This window comes from Vespa mandarinia, chromosome 11 (genome assembly GCF_050613455.1).
Source record: "Vespa mandarinia isolate Hongniang chromosome 11, ASM5061345v1, whole genome shotgun sequence".
NCBI classification, from domain to species: domain Eukaryota; kingdom Metazoa; phylum Arthropoda; class Insecta; order Hymenoptera; family Vespidae; genus Vespa; species Vespa mandarinia.
The window spans coordinates 3,545,905-3,567,295 of NC_140820.1; the positions used below are offsets into that span (position 1 = coordinate 3,545,905).

At 29.9% G+C, this 21,391-nt stretch overlaps 6 protein-coding genes across 7 annotated transcripts in view; 4 read left to right on the forward strand and 2 right to left on the reverse strand.

Annotated features, from left to right (window-relative positions):
- Positions 1–6,188: 6,188 nt before the first annotated feature.
- Positions 6,189–8,680, reverse strand: Phm (Peptidylglycine-alpha-hydroxylating monooxygenase). Its single transcript, XM_035865427.2, has 3 exons — positions 8,544–8,680; positions 8,066–8,284; positions 6,189–7,979 (listed from the first exon to the last, which is right to left on the reverse strand). Exons 1-3 carry the CDS (start codon positions 8,658–8,660, stop codon positions 7,308–7,310), a joined length of 1,008 nt encoding a protein of 335 aa, XP_035721320.1. The 5' UTR covers positions 8,661–8,680; the 3' UTR covers positions 6,189–7,307.
- Positions 8,650–12,347, reverse strand: Arl6 (ADP ribosylation factor-like 6). 2 transcript variants are annotated; one of them, XM_035865429.2, is made up of 3 exons: positions 12,055–12,347; positions 9,460–9,639; positions 8,650–9,391 (listed from the first exon to the last, which is right to left on the reverse strand). In XM_035865429.2, exons 1-3 carry the CDS (start codon positions 12,137–12,139, stop codon positions 9,177–9,179), a joined length of 480 nt encoding a protein of 159 aa, XP_035721322.1. In that variant the 5' UTR covers positions 12,140–12,347; the 3' UTR covers positions 8,650–9,176. The 2 variants fall into 2 exon arrangements, with proteins under 2 accessions (XP_035721322.1, XP_035721321.1); XM_035865428.2 differs by having other exon boundaries at positions 11,962–12,344.
- On the forward strand, positions 9,843–11,615 carry LOC118441267 (uncharacterized). The gene is made up of 4 exons (XM_035865426.2): positions 9,843–9,990; positions 10,072–10,550; positions 10,659–11,000; positions 11,079–11,615. The coding sequence occupies exons 1-4, from the start codon at positions 9,930–9,932 to the stop codon at positions 11,598–11,600; spliced, it is 1,404 nt and encodes a 467-aa protein (XP_035721319.1). The 5' UTR covers positions 9,843–9,929; the 3' UTR covers positions 11,601–11,615.
- A 793-nt stretch (positions 12,348–13,140) lies between the features above and the next one.
- Positions 13,141–15,422, forward strand: LTV1 (LTV1 ribosome biogenesis factor). Its single transcript, XM_035865552.2, has 7 exons — positions 13,141–13,415; positions 13,507–14,062; positions 14,144–14,358; positions 14,427–14,555; positions 14,623–14,811; positions 14,907–15,155; positions 15,267–15,422. Exons 1-7 carry the CDS (start codon positions 13,413–13,415, stop codon positions 15,378–15,380), a joined length of 1,455 nt encoding a protein of 484 aa, XP_035721445.1. The 5' UTR covers positions 13,141–13,412; the 3' UTR covers positions 15,381–15,422.
- A 1,073-nt stretch (positions 15,423–16,495) lies between these two features.
- Positions 16,496–18,156, forward strand: Vha13 (V-type proton ATPase subunit Vha13). Its single transcript, XM_035865214.2, has 4 exons — positions 16,496–16,707; positions 17,080–17,180; positions 17,313–17,411; positions 17,490–18,156. Exons 1-4 carry the CDS (start codon positions 16,626–16,628, stop codon positions 17,562–17,564), a joined length of 357 nt encoding a protein of 118 aa, XP_035721107.1. The 5' UTR covers positions 16,496–16,625; the 3' UTR covers positions 17,565–18,156.
- A 665-nt stretch (positions 18,157–18,821) lies between these two features.
- Positions 18,822–21,391, forward strand: part of dnr1 (E3 ubiquitin-protein ligase defense repressor 1) — a 119,239-nt gene continuing 116,669 nt past the window's right edge. Inside the window, exon 1 of the mRNA XM_035865213.2 lies at positions 18,822–19,592. Within this exon, the coding sequence (XP_035721106.1) occupies positions 19,506–19,592 (87 nt within the window). The 5' untranslated portion in view covers positions 18,822–19,505. The remainder of the gene's footprint in view (positions 19,593–21,391) is intronic.

Here is a 21,391-nt window from a genome sequence, read left to right on the forward strand (position 1 = left end):
TTATTTCGAAGAAAATGGCTGTACTTTTTTGATGAATGATGATCAAGCTCGTTGAGCTTCAATACAGTGAAAAAGAGAGATAGAGACAGGAATAAAAGTAGAGAAGAAGAAATGGATAGTGAGATACGGAGGGGACGTGTATCCGGTTGGTAAAAGCTCCGCTTCGCTTGGAGCGCAGTGAAGAACTGAGCGAAGTGCCGGCCGGCCAAGCAGCCAGGTGGGCTTTTCCAAGCGGCTTAACCAATAGCGACTTCTCTCTCCCTCTCCCTCGCAATATTCGCCTCACTCCCTCTCTTTCTCATCCTTTCTCTTGCTTCCTCTTTCGCCTCCTCATTCCTCGCCTCGTCGATTCGGATTCCGCGAGAACTACACTGCATCCCCCGTTTTTTGTGGTGCTACGAACACTTTGAACATTTTCCATCCCCTCTTCATTTTCATCTCTTCCCGAGCTTTTCCGCACCTCGACGAATGAGCTTTATTTTCTTCCTTTTTACGATCTTCTTCGAGTTTCTCTTTCTCTTGTTTTCGATCGTTTTCTCGATCGAAGAGAAAGTTACCTCGATTTCGAATCGAGGAAAAAAAGCAACCCCTTGATTTTACTCGAACATGTCGAATCCACGATGTTCAAGTTCTACCTTAAAGGATTTTAATACCAATGCTTACCGATTTGAACGAATTAGTACAAAGAAGAATTCTCAGTTCCTTAACATCTCGTTAGAATTCTCAAACCGTCGATTATACGAATTACATGCTAATTGTCTTAATCTTTATACGGACGTGAACTTATTCTCGTTTAAAAAAAAAATTTCTAAAGATTTTTTAGTCGAAAGCTTAACTTGAAAACAAATAAAAAATGTTAAAAATTATATATTGTAAAGATTATTCTTTTATGTTTGCGATTCTAGTCTGAGATACAGACTAGAAAAAAAATGTAAATGTATTCGTACGAGAGTGAAGGAATCGACGTCTATTCATCTTCGAAATTTTGAGGGTGTTTTATGTATAAACAATATAAAAAGTCACATGTTCTGAATTTATTATTAACTAGTTTCTTTATCATTTATTAATTTCTCAATTCTTTTCTTAATCATATCATACTATTTTTCTTGTTAAGCTTTTTATTTCTCTGACTCGTTTATAAATGGAATATCTAGTAAAAACGTCGTTTTACCTTCGTGATAACAAGAAAAAAAAAGAGAAGAATATCAATTTAATTTGCTCGGTATTACTTCGGAACGAAATTAAAAAAAGATCACGTAAAGACCCAAGACCATCGTATAAAATTGCGTTACCCCTTTCTCCCTTATTATTATTTGTCGTCACGACTCGAATACGATTTTCAATGTTTCTTTCGTATTTCGCAAATACGATTTACATTTCCGTGTTTCGTTGCGACTTAACTACGTTTCCTTGCATCCATCGGGAAAAATATCTGATGAGTTTTCGTTGAAAAAAAAAAAAAAAAAAAAAAAGAAAATTGAAACTTTTACAGTTAGAAAAAAAATTGGTACTACCTTTGATCTGTACAGAGATATGAAGATACGATCTTGATTTTCTTTTTAGATAAAATATTACTTGGAAAACTCGTTAGAATTAGCTATTGAATTTTATCGATGATTTAATTGAAAAATATAATTACGAGAAAAATAAAAAGGAATTGCAAATAGGAAAAATAAGGTAAAAGAAAACAGAGCTTAGGACGGTACGTCTACTACGTGTACGTCAAGTTGGCATCGAATGAAACGTGATCGAGGCCTCACTTTCGAAGTTGCCTGCAGTACTCAGTCAGTCAGTTGGATTATGGCTTGGTCGCTTTCCTAACGACGAACCATGCTTTTACCAACGAGACGATGCTTTTAGACGCGCGTGACGTGCCGTTTTCATTGACGTATTACCGGTCTCGCGATAAACCAAAGAGAAAGAAAGAGAATGGGAACGCAGTCTGCTTTACTACTGATATAGAAGATCAAGTCAATGGGAAAAGCTACGAATGTTCCTTCGAAAAGGGATAACTTATTGAGAAAGTACGAGGAAAATGCAAACTTTACCTTCTCAAGAACTTCAATCATTCGGCTCGACGATCCAGACATATTTCACTGTCATTTACTTTACCTCCCTTTCAACTCCTCACCCCCCTCCTCCTACCCATTACAGCTCTCACGCTTCTAATTTTCTAAAGAGATCCCGCGAGATTCCTATAGATCGGGCTTGGATTAAATTCTACCGCTTGATTTCCATTTAAATCATTTTATCATACTCACGGAATCGCCGCGGATACGAAGTCACATGGGACGAGCACGAAAGAGAAAAGAAAAATCGACGTAATGTGCGAGGAGAAACGGAAGTGGGTACCTCGAAACGTGCCGAGGCTGCGTGCCGATTTTACTTTCGTACGGTGGTATTATTGCGGCGGCATCGTTACCCGATCGAATTCCATCCTCGTGCCTGCACGAATATTACCCTGTCTACAATCTATATTTGCTATCAAGAAAGCCGAAATTCCTAAATCTATCGAATTGTCAGATTCTAACGAAAGTATTCATTCGTATTTTTCATTTCTCAATCGAAGTTAAATCTTTCTACGAAGAGAGAGAGAGAGAGAGAGAGGGGAGGTAGGGTGGGAGGGAGGGAGGGAAAGGAAGAGGGAGAGGGAGAGAGAGAGAAAGCTCATCGTGTCGTGTACAAAAGACACACAGATCGATATACGACGAGTCAAAGTATGTGAATCACGTCCGAGGGTCATCGAACTCGTCGATGTCGTCGACTTTTTTAGCGACAGAGTCGTAAAATCTCTGTCGCGCATTATTGTATTGCGCGCACGGTGATTCGAGTTCTCTTTTCCTTCATTTTAACTTCGAGCAAAAGCCGCTTCCAAAGCGATGTATATCACGCGTTCAAAGGGACATCAAGGATCGGTATGCTTTGAACGAAAGAACGCTGATGAGAGAATGAGGCGTAGGAAGGGAAAGGGAAAAGAAGGGATAGGGAGGGGAGATAGAAAGGGAGAGAGAGAGAGAGAGAGAGAGAGAGAGAGAGAGAGAGAGAGAAAGAGAGAGAAAGAGAATCGATCTCGACCGCAAATCTCACAACGCAAGTCGCATTGAGAGTCGACGTCGAATCAATTTCTAAGAGTCGAAAGAGAGGAATACGATTTACCTATCGGTGCCGGCGAGATCTCGCATGAAGGAAATCTAAAACACTTCCTGGAGAATTCCTGACACTCCAAGTGGGTCGTATCGGAAGAAACGAAAGTTCAAATGCGACTTTCGTACGTGCTACGAATCGATTGTTATCGGCATCTACGATTGTCCCTCGGAGAAACGAAAGGAAAGTTCAACTTCGATCTATTTCGATTAATTATGGGCAAATTGATACTCGATGATTAACGCCAAATTCTATTTATATAATCCCTGATAATCGTTAAATTTAAATCGTTAAAAGATATAAGATAAAAAAAAAATAAAATTGGCACGTTATAATAGATCAATCAGCATAAAAATAAAGTTTAATTTTTTTTTTTTTTTTTTTTTTTTTTTTTTTTTTTTTTTATAGACCTCAAATGAGAACGAGCACGTGGCCGACTTTGACAGTTGTCGAGTCAGTAATCTTTTGAATTCCGACTAGTAAACATCGCAGCTCTCTCCTTCTATGCATTTAAACTTAAATAATTTGTATTTACGATTATTTTACATTTATTTACATAATATCGCATTTTATTTGAACATTATTATAAAATAATTTTAATTTGCATTTTTTATTTTGGAGTCATTATTCGCCAGTGATTTAAACAATAATGTGGACACTTGGATAGTTTTCGAATCAGTCTTCCTTTATCAATAAACATCTCAGCTCTTTCCCCTTTCCAATATATACAGGTACGTTTAAATTATTTATATTTTCGATTACTTTTAATTGATTATAAAAATAGTATAGTGTATATATAGTACTGCAATATGATTTACTATTATTTAAACAATATTGTATTTAAATAATATGAAATTTTTGAAGTCCAAGCCATTGGAGGCATTTAAATATTTTCATAAAAAATATTATACATATATACACATATATGTATAAGTTAATAGTGTAGTGCTGTAAATTATAATATACACTCTTTTAAATATAAGAAACGTTTAGTTATAAATAATTATAAATAGTTATTATGTTTTTGTTCAAACATAAATTTCTATTCTTGAACATTTTCAGTTCATTCATCGTTGAACTATCAACTACATTGGACACACATTTTTGGACACAGATTATTCGATTTCATGAAATATATCTTCTTTTCTAGGAAGACATTTCCTTTTTTTTCGGATAAACAGATCTTGCGGCACAAGCGGTTTTTTTTTGCACTAATTAAAAAGGCATTAAAATCCAATTAATTTGCATTAATATACATCGAGTAATAACGTAAAATTGGAGTCACATCGTTAGCTTGTAGGTTTCCAGAAGCAGCACTTCAACTAAGTGATGAGATTATATTAAATAGGAATAAAAGGAATAAAAATGTAATTAAAAAATAAATAAATAAATAAAAATGAGAAAAAGAAATAAAAGAAAAGGAAAGAGAAAGATAGAGAACCAGCTGAACCGCTCGGACACACCTCTATTAGGCTTCCACTTACCCTCTGCACTTTCTCCGATCATTTGTTTTCCGAAAACGTATGTTGCCATATATCCAACGACACACTTTTTACAAAGGCTCGTTTTATGAAGCAAATAATTACGTATCTCCTCGATACGATAATCCTGTTCTACGTATTGAGCATCATGATTAATGTTTTTACAACTATAATACAAACTTTATAATAATAATTTATTATCTCTATTACCTTTAAATTTTAACATTATATTATAATATCTAATAATATATATATATATATATATATATATGTTTGTGTGTGTATGTGTGTGTATGTGTGTGTGTGTGTGTGTATGTGTATGTGTGTGCTTAATTAACCGTACTATTAAATATAAAATAATTAATTATGAAACAAAACATTATATTTAATTAATTCAATTAATCATTCCATGGGCGAGCGTCCAAATGAAATCACTTTACAGAGGTCCCTTTCACCAGACATTTTGACGAGTGTAATCTCGTATTCAGAAAATACACAACCGTATAACGGTTAATCGAAGATCGTCTAATTCGCGATTATCTCGATCTTTAAAAATAAACGGTAGAGAATATTAATTCATCGACTTGGTCGTTGGCCGACAAGAACAGTTTCGAACGTAATACTTCGAACCACTCAGAAAGTTTGCTGCGCAAACTCAAGACGGAAATGAATTCTTATTTTTCTTATTACAATTTCCTATTTTCCTATTCATTTCCATTCGAGAAAATTTCCTCATTTGCTCGTTATAATTCTCGACTTCGAGGTAACTTCATTTTTTTGCGGTTTAATTTAACTTCTTCGTATAAGGCATAAAAAAGCACGTTAATAATCTAACGTTTTTTGTTTTAAAATTAAATAAAATGTTCTTAATAATGTACTTAGTTACTACAACGATTTCTGAGATAAGCTATCATTAATATCTGAATTAACATTTATAATGAAACAACTAGTAGTCTCTGTAACAATAATAAATTAAAGCAATTACGAAAGATGTACAATTTTATCGTCCTTGTGAACAATGGAAAATTTTTTAATGAATATTATAAAATGAAACAGTAATTACTGAAAATTATTAAAGTTGAGACGAAACAATATATTATATTTAATTAGATTGGCTAATTATTTTGTGAAAAAAAAATATTAACGTTGAAAACTTATAATTAAAACGATTGATAAAAACGTCGAAAAAGAAGATAAATAGCTGACTGACAAAAGGAAATTTGTATTAAAAAATGGAAGAAAATAACTCTTAATATGATGCGTAAAGATTTATTTAAATTTAACGTCTTTTTATATATTGTTGAGATTGAAACGATAAATCCATTTCTGTATTATGCATACTCGAAAATAGATATTTCGATGGTTCATTTAGTAATATATACATACATATATATATATATATACTCTCTGTGTGAATATATGTATATGTTTAAGATTTAAATAAATATTTGAGAATATAATTAACATCGTTATAGAGAATTAATTTATACAACATTGCATAATATTTTTTTCTTTTTTACATATTAATTACAGTGTGCATTGTTCCAGAAGAAATATAGGAAAACAAAATTCTCGAATATCAATGATATTCTCAAAGTTTTCTCTTGATAAAATGACTTATATAAAATATAATCAAGTTTTATATTGAAACTGTAATTTTCTACGATTATTAGATATATATGAGATTTCATTGTAGAGATCAAAAATATATAAATAAAACATACATTAATCTATCAGGTATAGTATCGAAATTTTTATACACAATTAAATTGATTAAAACATATAAAATACTTAAGTTTCAAAAAGTTATTATGAAAACAAAATATATTTAAATAGATCACACCTCGATCCATTTAATAAGGAAAAAAATAGTTAGTAACTTCAAAAAAATCACAGATATGTTCTATTTCATTCAAGCAATAGGATTAGTGCATTTCACTTTCCTTCGAAAAATACTTTACTATAGATAATTTAAAATTAATGTAAAACACTCATGAAAAATGTACAATTATAGAAATATGTTTCCAATATTACTGATAATATTACAATTGTTATTTGCGTTACCTTCATGCATTTACAAATCTTTTAATTATGAATTGAGACGATTAAGTAGCAATTAAGTAGCAATTAAGTAGAAATTAAGTAGAAATTAAGTAGAAATTAAGTAGAAATTAAGTAGCAATTAAGTAGTAATTAACTAACAATTAACTAGTAAGTTAAATAAATTCTCGATAAAGTACTTCGCAAAAAATAACTGTACTGTGAGACAAATTATTATGTCTATTACAATATATACCAGATATGTTGTTTACCTGCCTTCAATATTTATCCTTAAATATTACACAATAAATAAATGAATTACAAAAAAAAAATTATTGGAAATTTAAAACTTATTTTTGACTATAAAAAATATTGAAATAAAATTAAATATTAACTAATACTACATTACCAGTTAAATTAGATTTTTAAAAAATTGGAATAAAATTATGCCTAGATATTATTGGAAATGCAATTATGGAGTAAAAAGATATTCAAGATAGTTTGATCCCATATCTTCGTCCTATAGCACCAAATTGACACGTATAATTTAAAACCGCATATGATGTACATATCTTATTTCGTTAATCAGGATGATGAAATCAAGCCATTTGTATTTGTACAATTTCTGGATTTGTTAATTCATTACAATGTCGATGCTTCTTTGTCAGGAATATTTCTTAATTCATCATTTTCCCAATAATAAACTGGAGGTCCAGGAGTGAAGCAATACTTCATATTCAATGGCTCATCATTCTCAACGTAATACATTAAATAAAAATTACACATTTCGTCTTCGTTCGTAGGACCAATATTAGTCCAAGTATCGCGCATATTTTGCATAGTGCAACGAGCTGCAATTTGATCGTGCGTCGTTATCGAAACATTATTTTTCACAGGATAGAACATCTGTGGCGTAAGAGGATCCCTTTTACCAAGTTCAATCCATTTCCAATTGGGTTTTATTACATATCCAGAAATTACTCTACCCAAAGAATGACTATGCGTTCTATATGCTATAGGATATATAGTCTTATTTTCTTTGAGTACACAAGCAGTTTCCATATATTCAGTACTTCTAGGTGGTATAACACCTCCAGTTCCCAAAAGAAGTACACCAGCTAATTTATTTAGTGGATGTAATATATAATGTAAAAATACTCCAGAATCATCGGTACTACCATCTTTGAAATGATCAATATGAGCATAATGTACTTGAAGAACAATGTATTTAATTGGAGAATCACCTCCAACTTTGAAACCAACACCTTCTGGTAAATTCAATCGAGGCGCATCTCTAGCCCAAGCATACAAGATCTATATTATAAAAAATATATTAACATTAATATTTCCTTTAATTTTTTTTTTTTATATTTAAACATTATAAGTTATGTGTTATTTACTTGAGATCCTTCACTGCAAGGAACAGCTGTTTCACGTTGGCCATTAAGAGAATGTGCCATCTCACCACAGTCCCATACAGACTTGGTACTTCCAGGTTTTGTACATCCATACAAGAGCATATGGTGAGCTGTTTCCATAGTAGCATTTGGCTCAAAGCCAACTATATAATAATTTCTAGATGGATCTACTTTCACCGGAGTGCATAAATATAATTCTGGCTATAAATTACAATAAAAATTATTATATTAATCATCAATATAATAACAATTCAACGTTTTATATCACTTAACTACGCTTTTGACAATGTACAATAACGAAGTTATGAAAATAATTATTAAAAAGCTTATGTATTAAAAAAAAAAGCATAATTTTCTATTACAATATAATACCAATAATCATTTCAAACTATAAAAGTGTACTGTCAATGTCGTAAGACATATATATATATATTCATAAAAAATATAAAAATTTACTTACCACGTTCGGGCTTACATTCGGCATAAGTAAAGAATATTTTTTCACGTTAGAACACTCGATAGACTTAAAAACAACGCCAATTAAAAGTACGAAAAGAAATAAACTCTTCTCATTCATTTTATTTATTATTTTTCTATCGTTATTTATGTAAATAAATAATAATTTAATAAAAAGAACGTAAGTTCACGTGCGTTCTTCCAAACTGTATAGGGTCAATACAAATATAGTATTTGCCTAGCAAACACAATCACGTAGGCTTTATATGTAGAAATATACTAAGTCGTGACTAAGTTATAACTGGATCGATTTTAAACGTCGCGCCATCTTTACAAGAGCGCGATAACACGTACATTATGAAATTGAAATATATTACTAAAATGTTATTTAATTGTTTAATTTAATAAAATAAATCATACTTAAATATAGATATACTTTATATTTTGTTATTAGCTCTAATTTTGGACGGATTCGTTTGATATAAACAATGTTATAACCTAGTACTGTTAAAACGTAGATGTTACTTACTCCCTCATCAAATTTAATGCAATTAGAAAAACATAAAATATTTTAAATAAAAATGCTTAAAATTTAAATAAAATCTTAAGCATGATTTAAGAATAATAATACGTTCGATTATTGTCTTTTATTAATATATATATCCCGAATTTGATCTGTGAGCCATTCTATAGCCGGTTGTAGTCCTTCACCAGTAACGGCATTTGTTGCACGTATATGCCATGGTTTATTTTGTATTTTTTCTAGTCCAAGGCCTGAGACTAGTTTAACAGTTGTTAATGAATCAGGTAAATCCATTTTATTTGCCAAGAAAAGAATTGGTAATTTACGTCCTAAAACGATAAGATTACAAAATATTTTCAACTAAACTTTTAATGTTCAACAATCGTAAAAGTTATACCTGCTATATCAGGATGTTGAAGAAGCATATCTAATTCCTCTTTTACGACAACTAATCTTAGTTTATCGCTACTATCAATTATGAAAATGATCCCATGGCATTCTTTGTAATAATGTTCCCATAAGGATCTATGACGATCATGACCCGACATATCGAATGCGGTAAAATTAACATTTTTGACTGGAAAGAAGATGGTGCCATTGTTTTGTAGAAAATTGTTAATTGATATATATATATATATACATATATATATATGAATATTTATTTTATAATATAATTAAATACATATTACATAGAAATAGTAATAAATATCCGCTTGGCTTCTTCGACTTTGTGAAGTGTAACATCTGTTAATCGTTTACTACTACCAAATAAATGAGAACCACTGCACTATATCAGTTACAAGTTTCTTGGCGCGACTTTATTTAAATATGTGCATATGTATAAAATTTTAATTAATATATTGTAATATGGAATTAAATAAGTCGTCTTCCAATGATAATAATAATGATATTAAAAGTTCGTCCGAAGGTATGAATTTAAATAATTTATACGTCAATACGTTAAACCTAACCCTTAAAAATATTACTTGGAATGTAATTGTTATTTTAGATTCGTCAAGTGCAGAAAGAATAAAATTAGAAAAGGAAATAGAAGATTTAAAGCTTACTGTCAGACAATTACAACAAAAATTAAAAATTGTAAAGCTTAATAATATAAAAGAAAACTTAATTTCAAATAGCACAAATAATTTTGCTGGTACAAGTAATCAGGATGTGTCAACAAATGTAAATTATGAGTTATACAGATATAGTGGATTATATTGTGTACATTGTGCTAGAAATGAATATTTAATTGGATTTAATTCATCGTGGAAAGAACAGAAGCAAAATCTCTTTGCGATACAACTTCTCAAACGAGGCAAAAAGATACAGATAGGTAAATGGGTTATGCCTATGTCAGTTGACATAAATCAATTATTATCTGAGGTATCACTCAATACAATATACAATATAATACCTTTCGTACAAAATTCTAAACACCATTGCAATTGTTATATATTTAGATTGCAACAGTATCAAGAATTAAAGGTATTTATTACTATTAATATTTTTTTGAAAAAAAAAGTACTATGTATAAGTTGATAATAGAATAATAAAAAATATCTTTTCATTTTTTTTTTTTTCTATATATTTCAGTCTTCTGTTGACAATTTGAGTAATTGTAATGTGCAACCAAATTTGGGATATACATCATTTATAATAGAATTATTAAATGTATATGATAAGATAAATGAAAGTTATGCCAATATCACAATTTATTTATGTTATGATTCTAAACATGTTAGACCAACTGAAATCAAACTTGAAGTAACTGGAAGTATAAAATATGATGAACAAACTGAAAAACAATTGAGAAAATCTCTAAAAAAATTTTATTCTACTGATTTACAAACAGCATTTGATAATATTTTAATAGACGATAATGCACAATTTACATGGACAAGAGTAAAAAAGGAAGATGCTACATTAGAAATCAATGTATGTTTAATAATTATTGATTTTAGTTTTCTTATTTGATTTTCTTCTAGCATATAATAAATATTTAAATATTTATAGGAATCCAGTAGCTCAGAATATGATTTATCAAATTTAGAAACATCTCAAAATAAAATATATAAAAGAAAACGGAGAAGAAGAGTATCACAAGTGAACAATAAAAAAAAGAATAAGAAAGATAATATTAATAATAAATTAGATCTTCAGGATACAGATAGAAAAATTCAAAAGCAATCGTCACAAAAAGAAAAATACGCAGAAGCAAGTACAAGTAAATCTATGAAAATTGCACATTCTCATAAATTGTCAAAAGTGCAAACAAAAACTGTTAAGAGTAAATCAAAAAATAAATCATCTCTAAATAACTTTACCATTGGATTACGCTCAGAAGGAAAATCAGAAAATACTTCCAAAATGGTACAAAGTAAAATTAAAATTAAACCATTATCAATTAAATTACAAAATATAATGAATAATCATACTAGTACTCCTATACGATCAAGTAAACGAAATCATACTCCATTTAAAGAATTACCAAAATTAGATATAAGTGACATAGTTGATATTGAACAACAAAAATAATAAATGTTATAATAGTCATCAAATTTTTATACATATATATATAATGTATTGAAAATTTAAATATCGTTATATTATTATATATGTATATGCACATATTGGATACGTAGACATAATTAATTAATAATTAATAATTATAGGTTAAAATTTTATACACATGTAATCGAATAAAATTACATGTAACCGAAATAATTTAAGAATTTTGATAAACAATTATATATGTTTATAATATTTCAACTTTGTTATCTTAAAAAATGGACCTTTTACGAACATCAATGTTGTTAACAACAACAAGTGGGTGCAATGAAAATTGTGAGTGCTGTAAAAGCATCCACCGTCATTCAATCCTCAATATTTAACTTACATGAGAATTTTTCGACATTAAACCCAACCGTGGGCACTATGTCTATGCAACGGTCATCCTCGTGTTTGAAATTATTTATGACCGTCGACTTACCACTGTTGTTAAGCCCCACTACTAAAACGTTTACTTCCTTCTTTCTTAATCCTAGAAGATTAGCTAACCGATCAAATAACCCCATTTTTATTCTCCAATTTTGTTACATTCATTGAAAGTCAATATTCCATTATTACCCCGTCTCGTAATAGCGTCAAGTCTAGTTTTATCTAATACTAGAACTATTGGCAATTATTTCTGTGTATTAAAGTCACCCTTTGCTCAAAACATTTGTGACTTCAGCGACAGATATGGACAAAATACGAACTACAAGCGTAAGCGGGGAACATATCACCAAGCACTACCCTATCGGTCTATAAGCTTAAATAATTTATATCCCTTTCACATATATCATAACGATCGAGGTAATTTGGATTAAAATAAATAGTGCTAGTAGACTAATAGACCGTAAATTTATGCTTTTCATTTTCCCACATTTATATCCTTCTTTAAGGTTGTTCACTGTCTTTGATTTTTTAATGGTTTACGCCATCAAAAAGAACAGGGATAATTCTTAATCAATTTTAATAAACAAGGTCTCATTTTAAAGACAAAGATATAATCTATCGTAAGGTTTTGACAGAATTTTTTTAAAGATTTTTATTTTTTGAAAAAAAAAATCATATGGTATTTTTTAGAGAATAGTTTATCTACATATATAAAACTTTTTCAAAAATCTGTCGAAACCTTACGATAGATTAAATCTTTGTTTTTAAAATGAAATCTTGTTCATTCCAAATCGGTTAAGAATTATACTTATTCTCATTGATGGCATAAACCATTATAAAATCAGGTGTGATTAGCCTTAAGGTATACTTTATATGTATTTTAAAGAATAGTAAAAAGAGCAAAAGAAGAATTTAAAAAATTGATCATATGTATGTAATAAAGTCATAATACCTAAAGTGAAAAACTGTGAAATAATATTTATAGTAAAAATTTTTATAAATACAATTGAAACCAATCATTTTTACTGCTTGATAAATCTAGTGTTAATCTAGGGACAAAAGTAATACACATTTTATACATGTTAAAATTACAATGATTAAAATAAAATAAAATTAATTATTATATATTTGCAATAAATATATTAATAAATAAACAAACAATATTTATGTGTGTGTGTGTGTATAAATTTTTCTTACTCATACATATATTGTAGAAAAAGTAATATAATATACTATAGTTGATAATCACGGATTGTACACATGTGCGCCATGTGAATTTTATTTGCTAGTGTAGGATGAAAAAAAACATTAAATATCTAAACAGATAAAAAGTTAAATCAATTTTTCATTGTTCTTTAATAGAATACATTATCAGTTTTAATTGAGTGTATTATAATATTAAAAAAAAAAATGGTGAGTATGAGTGATTTTATTAATCTTAGAAGGTGTCATATTTTAAATATAGGTTAATTACATTTTTATATTATTTTGATTATAAAATTAGCCGAAGGGTAAAACGAAGAAGTTTATTGACAAGAAAAATTCAGTCACATTTCATTTAGTACATCGTTCACAAAAAGATCCATTGATAGCTGATGAAACAGCACCACAAAGAGTACTTGTGCCAGCTGGCGAAACACAAGCTACTAAATTAGAAAAGAAACCATTGGATAAGAAAAAACGTGTAGAAGAACAGCAAAAATATGGAATATATTTTGATGATGATTATGACTACTTGCAACATTTAAAAGATGTTAATACTTTGGATGTTGAATGGGTACATGTTGATCCTGTAAATGTTAACGAAGATGAAAAGAAAGAGGATTGTAAACTTAATTTACCATCATCTGTATTTGCTTCTAATGTTGAAGAGAAAGTTGGTTTGCTAAACAAAGCTGCACCAGTATCTGGACTTAGATTAGATATAGATCCAGATATAGTAGCGGCATTGGATGATGATTTTGATTTTGATGATCCAGAAAATGAATTAGAAGACAATTTTATAGAATTGGCAAATGCTAAGTGTTGTGATGAAGGAGATTTTGAAGATGAAGAATATGGTTAGTATATAATATAAAGTATATATAATTATTTGTATTTTATATATTAAATATATTATTATTGTATAAACTATTGTGTAGAAGATGAATTTAGCGAGGAAGAAGATACAGATGCTTCAAGTAATGGTCACATGGAACTTTCTGATGAAGAAAGAGATGAATTATGTAGCTTAAATGGTCCTCAACATAGTTTCAAGGATGAAGAAACAAAGTCAAGATTTACAGAATATTCAATGAGTAGTAGCGTAATGAGAAGGAACGAGCAACTGGCACTGTTGGATGAAAAATTTGATAAAGTTTGTATCTTCTATAAATATTATCAATATATAAAAATAACATTAATAATTCTAATTTTTTATTTTAGTTGTATTCTGTATACGATGATAATGAGATTGGTGCTCTAGATTGGGACGACATAGAAGGACATATTGCATCTGATTCTAGTATGGTTTTACAATGTGCCAAAGAATTTGAAAAATTACAAAAAGAAGATGTAGGTATTCAATTAATTTTTATGTGTATATTATTTAAATAAATATTACATATATTATCATTTTCAGATGGAAAATGTAGCGGAATTTATGCGAGAAAGAATGAAAATTATAGAACAAGAATACTCAAGTTCTGATGAAGATGATTTAATAAAGTTATTTGTTGATGCTAGAGAAAAAGATAAATGGGATTGTGAAAGTATTATAAGCACATACAGTAATATTTATAATCATCCTAAACTTATTGTAGAACAAAAAGTAAGTCATAAAAGAATATTATTTACTTTAATTATCCAATTTTTTAATAGTTTTCTTGGATACTACACAATTTTATTTTTTACCATATTTAAAAGGTTCCAAGAAAAATAAAAATTCATTCTAAAACTGGTATACCAAAAGATGTATTAGATGGATCAGCAGGAAAATTAACTTCAAAAGCATTAGCGCAATTTAATTTACAAAATAAAGATACAAAATCGACAGATACACGATCTGTAGCAGAGACTATGAAATCTACTTTAAGTGTTTTAAGTATAAGGCCTAAGGATGAATCTCCTGATGAAAGAAAAAAAAGAAAAAAAGCATTAAAAGAATACAGAAAGGTAATGAAACCTACTAAATCTTTCATGAATTTTCAAATGAAAAATATAATATCAATATATATATATATATAGTATTTTTAAATCATTTTTATATAATAATCATAATTTTAGGAAAGGAGAATAGAACGTAAAGCCAACAAAGAAGCATTCAAGGAAGAAAAGAAACGACAAGAAAAGATATTGCTAAATACTAGACAAAATATTCAGGGTAATCGTATATTGTAATAAAGTGAATGCTGTAAAATAAATTATATTTGTTGTTTTTATGTATCATAAATAAAAAAAAAAAATTTGTAATTTAATATTTTATTTTATGAGATTTTTTTTTTTTTTTTATATATATATAAGGAGTCTTATAAAACAGAATCTTATATAAGAGAGATAATTTATATAATAAGTTAGTATTTTTAATATTATCTCTTTTATTTATTTATTTTTTTTTTATTTTAATTTGTAATGGAGTAATCAAATTAATTTATTCATGCAGATTGCGTCGAGGCATTTTACGTAATATCTACTATGTAGAAATCTGTAGTTTCAGCCAGAAACGAGACAGATACAAGAGAATCTCATCATTGTCGAAATTCTTCTAGAATGTCAATTTCGATGAGTCCCGTTCTTTCTCCTTGTTACGCATTGGAAATTACTCCGTGTATATTATACAATACATTCTTGAAGTAATTCTAAAATTATCGAATGTATTAATTGTTTAATCTTAGACGTTTGCAAAGAGAGAACTTCGAACGTTTTCTCTTTTATCGCAAAGTTTAAAAAGCAAAGTTTATTTTAGGAAACTTTTTTTTTCTCGAAAAATGTCGAAAACAATGTTATGGCCAACAGAAAGTTCAGACGTAATTCTTGATCGATTTTGATGAACAAAGTCTCATTTTAAAGATAAAGCTTTAAATAAAGATATGGCTTTTTTTTTTCTCGAATATTTGAATAAAATTTATTTTCATGTATAAACTATTTTCAAAAGAAGCATCATTTGTTGACACGACTTTTTTTTGCAAAGAAAATAAAACTTTTTAAAAAATTCGAAAAACCATATACTCGGTTAAATCTTTATCTTTAAAATGAGATCTTGTTTCGTCGTTCAAAATTATATAGAAAAATTATCCATTGTATTCATTGTTGGCGTAATCCATTATAAAATCAGGGATTTGATGAATAATCTTAACAGATAAAACCTTTTTTGTCAGTAAGGAAATTACGTGTGATATATAGTAATATTAAATAAGAGTGGGGCAACGGCCAATTAGATTTCTTCCAGTATTAAACTCCAAAAGTCTATGCAGTTGTGTGTATTCACGTTGTCGGATAAAGAGAGTGCGTGGAACAATAACCACGTGAGACCACGAGATAGAGCGCCATCGTTTAAGGCGGGGCAGAAAACGGAAGCTCCAAAGTCATATGATCGATTTGTAATTCCTATAGCACTGTTCGTTATTCCTTTCATTCGTTGCAAAGATGGCTAGTCAGACGCAAGGTATTCAACAACTTTTAGCAGCCGAAAAACGTGCTGCTGAAAAAGTTGCCGAAGCTAGAAAGCGTGAGTTTTTTTTTCTAACAGTTGTGATTTATTATATATCGCAAGGATCGTGAAAAACTAATTAACGTAGAATTATTATTAATCAATTTACAATTGGGTGTAACCGCTGTTTGCTAAAAGTGATATAGAAATTTTATTTATATAAATAAAAATTTTCATTTATCGTGTAAATTTGTGATGAAGATTTCTCACTCAACGTTTTCAGACATGATGGTGTACAGTATTATGTTGGTATACATTTAAGATCAAATAAGTTCTCTCTAATAAAAATTAATGTGAAATATAATATTTTTTAAGTTCATATATATGTTTATATATGATGTCCTGTATAGAAAATTCTGTATTTATAAACATTGTATTTATATATTATAGGTAAAGCTCGTAGATTAAAGCAAGCCAAAGAAGAAGCTCAAGATGAAATTGAAAAATATAGACAGGAACGAGAAAAACAATTTCGTCGATTTGAAGCAAAGGTGAATATTTTTAAATATCATCAAAATTACATAATTGTACCTATTAAATTTTATATATATTGATAATGTATATATCATGAAATTATCAAATGATAAAAATATCATTTTGAATAATTATTTGTTTCTATTTAGCATATGGGTTCAAAAGAAGATGTAGCTGCACGTATTGAAGCCGATACCAAAGTGAAGATTGAAGAAATGAATCAAGCCATTTCCGTGCACAAAGATACAGTAAGTAATACTCTCTATTTTCTAAATTTTACAATAGTATTACTCTTTAAAAACAATGTATTTATTGTTTGTAATTAGGTAATGTATAAAATCTTGGAATTGGTGTACGACATTAAGCCACAATTGCACATGAATTATCGCAATGAAATGTAAACTTTAAGGAATATATATATATATAAATATATATATATATATTCAACGATTATAAATACTACATTTTATGCTATACATGTACATTAAATATTATTTGCTATATCATGTCTTAAAACATATTTATCACCGTTATATCATATGTTGATCAGGAAATCTTATATATGTACTGTTTAGTCATAGACAGTAATATTTAAATTCTTAGAGTCTTTCCTGCAATTGTTATAAGACAATAAATGTAATTGTAACTATGTTATTACCAAGCTTCAACCACCAATATAAACAGTCACAGAATTAGCACAGTAATGAGAATGATAGAAGTTTAAAATAAATAAACATTTTCTACCTGCCGTTTCAAGGCCTAGGGACGACAGATAGAAGTTTAAACACCGATATTTATTAGTACTGTTTAAGGTGATGGTAACAAATTGTACAATGTTAATGTATGTTGGTAGATGTCATTCCATGATCTGTAACATCGAGGACAAAAAAAAAATATTTATGTCACCTACAGCCTCTCTAGGTTTACAAACAAGCTCCCAATCCAATGTAAACCTTGCGACGATGTAGAAATATAATATTCCCTTATAAATATTATATGCTTTGTTAAGTTTAACGATTATGGGTAACCTTGCCTCGCGTGTATACTCTGTCTCTGTAAGTTGGTTGATTGTCTGTACAGTATTAATGTTCAAAAAAATAAAAAAGAAAAAAAAAAAAACGGTAACACCGTATTTTCCGACTCATATTTTATATCATAATAATAGTTGTAACTTATTACAGTTGATGTTCCATTAGAAAATCTGCATCATACATTGCAATATTATTAAATACTTTCATTCTCTTTTAAATAGCTTTATATACATTATCCTATATTTTTATGATTATATAATTGAGACACAGATGGCCTTGAAAAATATACACAATGTAACTTTTAAGCCATATCCATGGCATTTGAAGCTTGCGTGATAAATATCATATACATAAGAGAAAAATCGTCGAAATTCGATCACATTGTACTTTCTTAATTTGTAAAAAAAAAAAAAAGAAAGAAAAAGAAGATTCCTTTTAAAGAGATATAATATGAAATATTTATCATGAATAAATATTATAAATATCAAGTTTTTTCCTTGTAGCTAAAAATTCTCAAATTATATTTCGAAATAATAATATATATGTATCAAATAAGATTCGTCAAGAAGGCACAAGATGACGCGTTGGTAGAAGCACACGATTGGCCAATGTTCGTGGCTTTACCCGTTGGTGCGTATACAATCTATGAACTGGTAGTGGGGGAAATCAGCTGTGCAGGTACGCGAGAATATCCCCGCTCCACCGCGCGGTAGTCGTTTGGTGGCCAACGCGTTGTAAATACGTGCGTGCGTCGCGGGCGCAAGTAGCGCCATTCGATAGTCGCCGGAAGGTGATTCGATTTTGCGAACTAATCCACGCCAAGCGGAACGGAGTTTCAGTCTGTCATTCCGCGCCGAGAAATGGAAGACGACGAGACGCTTTCGTTCGGTGAAAACGTGAGCACGTTGCCGACCTACGAAAAGGTTGTCGTCGCGTGCGCATACGCGGTGACAGGTGTGCGGGTAGGAGCATTTTAAAAAAATCCTCTGGTTATGTCAACGGACGCGACACCGTCCTATTACGATCGTCTTCGGATTGAAAACGAGAACACGCCGAGGGAGAGATCTATCGTTTATTTATCATCATCATTATCAACATCATTATTATAAGAAGCTCCCTACGACTGTTCTCCGTCAAGGGCAATTACATCGAGTGTTGTTTATTTTTCTCTTTTCTTATTCCTTTATGTACCCTGTCCTTTCTTTTTTCCTTTCTTTCTTTTTTCCCGTGACAGTGTCACGGGATTCGTAACAAAATACCTGTTCTCTGTCTCCTCCTTGAAGCTATCTTAGTGGCAAGAGAAGAAGAAATATGTGGTGCCTCGTAAGCCAGGCTAATTCCGTCATCCTCGAGGTTCAGGTCGATCCCAAAGCCATCGGACAGGAATGTCTCGAAAAGGTGAGTCGTTTTCTTTTTTTGTTTTGTTTTGGTTTGTTTTGTTTTTTCGTTATTCTCTTTTGCCTTTCTTTTCAATTTCCTTTTTATTCCAATCCTTGATCTCTGATTTATCATGTAATTTAATATAAATATTTTAGATCAATGAAACAGATCAGAACGTTTCAGCGAAATCGTCGAAATACGCGCCGTCTAGCGATTCTCCTGATGCTTGTTCGCGATTGGTCCGTTCAATCGTTGCAGTTGATTTGGCGAATAGGAAACTTCACGTATATCGCGTCCTTTGTTTGAAAAATTTAAATCGAAAAGCAGTCTTTTATTAAGGATAAATGAAATCAGAAAAAGTACAAAGGCAAAAAATACCTTGCAATTTTGCTCCTTTGTAATCATGAATACTTCTTTATCGTACGTTTTATCTTTTTTCTTGGTTATGATAGGAGAGATCTCCATTGTACTTTTTACGTTCTAGTACGCAATCGTAGTCCCTCAAAGAGCGCGTCGTTTTGTAATTTTCTCAAGGAAATCTGACCTTGACTCACTTGCCTCTTGGCCATTGTACTTGTTTGGATTGGTATGATGTTTTATAAAATGACTTTTGAATTATTTTAATTGTTAGTATTTATTTTGTAATTAGGATATCATCGACCAGCTTATTTATTTTATTTCTAAGATCAAACAACTTGATCGATATTAGAAAATTATTGATTATCGACGGATTAATGAATTATACATTACCGACAGATTAAATATATATATATATATATATATATATATATATATGTATATATAAATAATATTATCGATAAGATGAGAAATTATGAGGATATTATCGACGTAGCATTATACGAATTTAGAACAAGACAACTTTATCGATTGTTTACGAACGTTGTGAGAATAGCTTAAAAAAAATAGAACAAATTAAAACATAGATAAACATTTATACTGATGTGTGAGAGCTGCTTTATATGGTTGAGTCGTAATTCATGTGCGCAACAGATGTCTCGAAAATATTCGTTTATATTGTTACTTGATACGAAATTTGGGAAACGTTTTTACACAAATGACTTAACTATGTGTGTTACACGTTAGGACGTTTATCTTTTTTTTTTTTTTTAAATTTGCAATATCAAATATTTTTTAAAAACTACGAAGAATATAATATTCATGATTCAACGTTAATATTAATTATTAAAGTATTGCATGCGTTTTAATTCAAATAACGATCGACAGGTGTAGAGAAAGTACATTCGCGGTTGCATCGGGTTGATAAAATTACCGGAGCGTGTAGCCGATCTTTAAAATTAGAACGAGCGAGTAGCAGTGCAAATTTCGTCTTGCGCAATCTCAGTTTTCTCTTCTTTTCTTGTTCGTCTATGTGTGCGTTATATCGTTGAAAGAAAAGCTTGAATGCGTCCTTTATTTTTATCATCGGGCGTAGATTTTTATGATATCGAAATAGGTCAAACGGAAGTATAAAAAAAACGAGTACCTCGTGTCGATATCCCGAGGATATCGTAGCATCGAAAAAGGGACTTCACGGAAGCGTGGTCTAAACTACTCGCGTACACGTACGTAATTGGAAAATGTGACCAGTACGTGCTTTCGCTTTTAACGGCTTCTAATCTATTTCACTGTTCAAGAGAGCACGGAAAATACGCTTATTTCGTGGGAAATTAAAGCGCCTTCTTCTCGATTCGATGAATTTCGTTAGAAATTTCTCATTGATGGTAAAGATCTTTTCAGATTTTTCTTTTCGACTTTTATCGAACATCTAATATCGTTTGCAGACGTTCGTTTAAAAG

Bases quoted from the DNA above. Each gene is read 5' to 3' on its own strand.
- Phm (XM_035865427.2), bottom strand. From the start codon at position 8,660: ATGAATGAGAAGAGTTTATTTCTTTTCGTACTTTTAATTGGCGTTGTT. The intron at 8,285-8,543 runs GTAAGTAAATTT...TGTAATTTATAG, and splicing joins CGAATGTAAGCCCGAACGTG to CCAGAATTATATTTATGCAC. The intron at 7,980-8,065 runs GTAAATAACACA...TTTATAATATAG, and splicing joins CTTGCAGTGAAGGATCTCAA to ATCTTGTATGCTTGGGCTAG.
- LOC118441267 (XM_035865426.2), top strand. From the start codon at position 9,930: ATGGAATTAAATAAGTCGTCTTCCAATGATAATAATAATGATATTAAA. The intron at 9,991-10,071 runs GTATGAATTTAA...TTGTTATTTTAG, and splicing joins TATTAAAAGTTCGTCCGAAG to ATTCGTCAAGTGCAGAAAGA. The intron at 11,001-11,078 runs GTATGTTTAATA...AAATATTTATAG, and splicing joins ATGCTACATTAGAAATCAAT to GAATCCAGTAGCTCAGAATA.
- Arl6 (XM_035865428.2), bottom strand. From the start codon at position 12,139: ATGGGGTTATTTGATCGGTTAGCTAATCTTCTAGGATTAAGAAAGAAG. The intron at 9,640-11,961 runs GTAAGTTAAATA...TCTTCTTTCCAG, and splicing joins TAATGTCGAAAAATTCTCAT to TCAAAAATGTTAATTTTACC. The intron at 9,392-9,459 runs GTATAACTTTTA...TTATCGTTTTAG, and splicing joins TCAACATCCTGATATAGCAG to GACGTAAATTACCAATTCTT.
- LTV1 (XM_035865552.2), top strand. The intron at 14,359-14,426 runs GTTTGTATCTTC...TTTTTATTTTAG, and splicing joins TGGATGAAAAATTTGATAAA to TTGTATTCTGTATACGATGA. The intron at 14,556-14,622 runs GTAGGTATTCAA...TATCATTTTCAG, and splicing joins AAAAATTACAAAAAGAAGAT to ATGGAAAATGTAGCGGAATT.
- Vha13 (XM_035865214.2), top strand. From the start codon at position 16,626: ATGGCTAGTCAGACGCAAGGTATTCAACAACTTTTAGCAGCCGAAAAA. The intron at 17,181-17,312 runs GTGAATATTTTT...GTTTCTATTTAG, and splicing joins TTCGTCGATTTGAAGCAAAG to CATATGGGTTCAAAAGAAGA. The intron at 17,412-17,489 runs GTAAGTAATACT...GTTTGTAATTAG, and splicing joins TTTCCGTGCACAAAGATACA to GTAATGTATAAAATCTTGGA.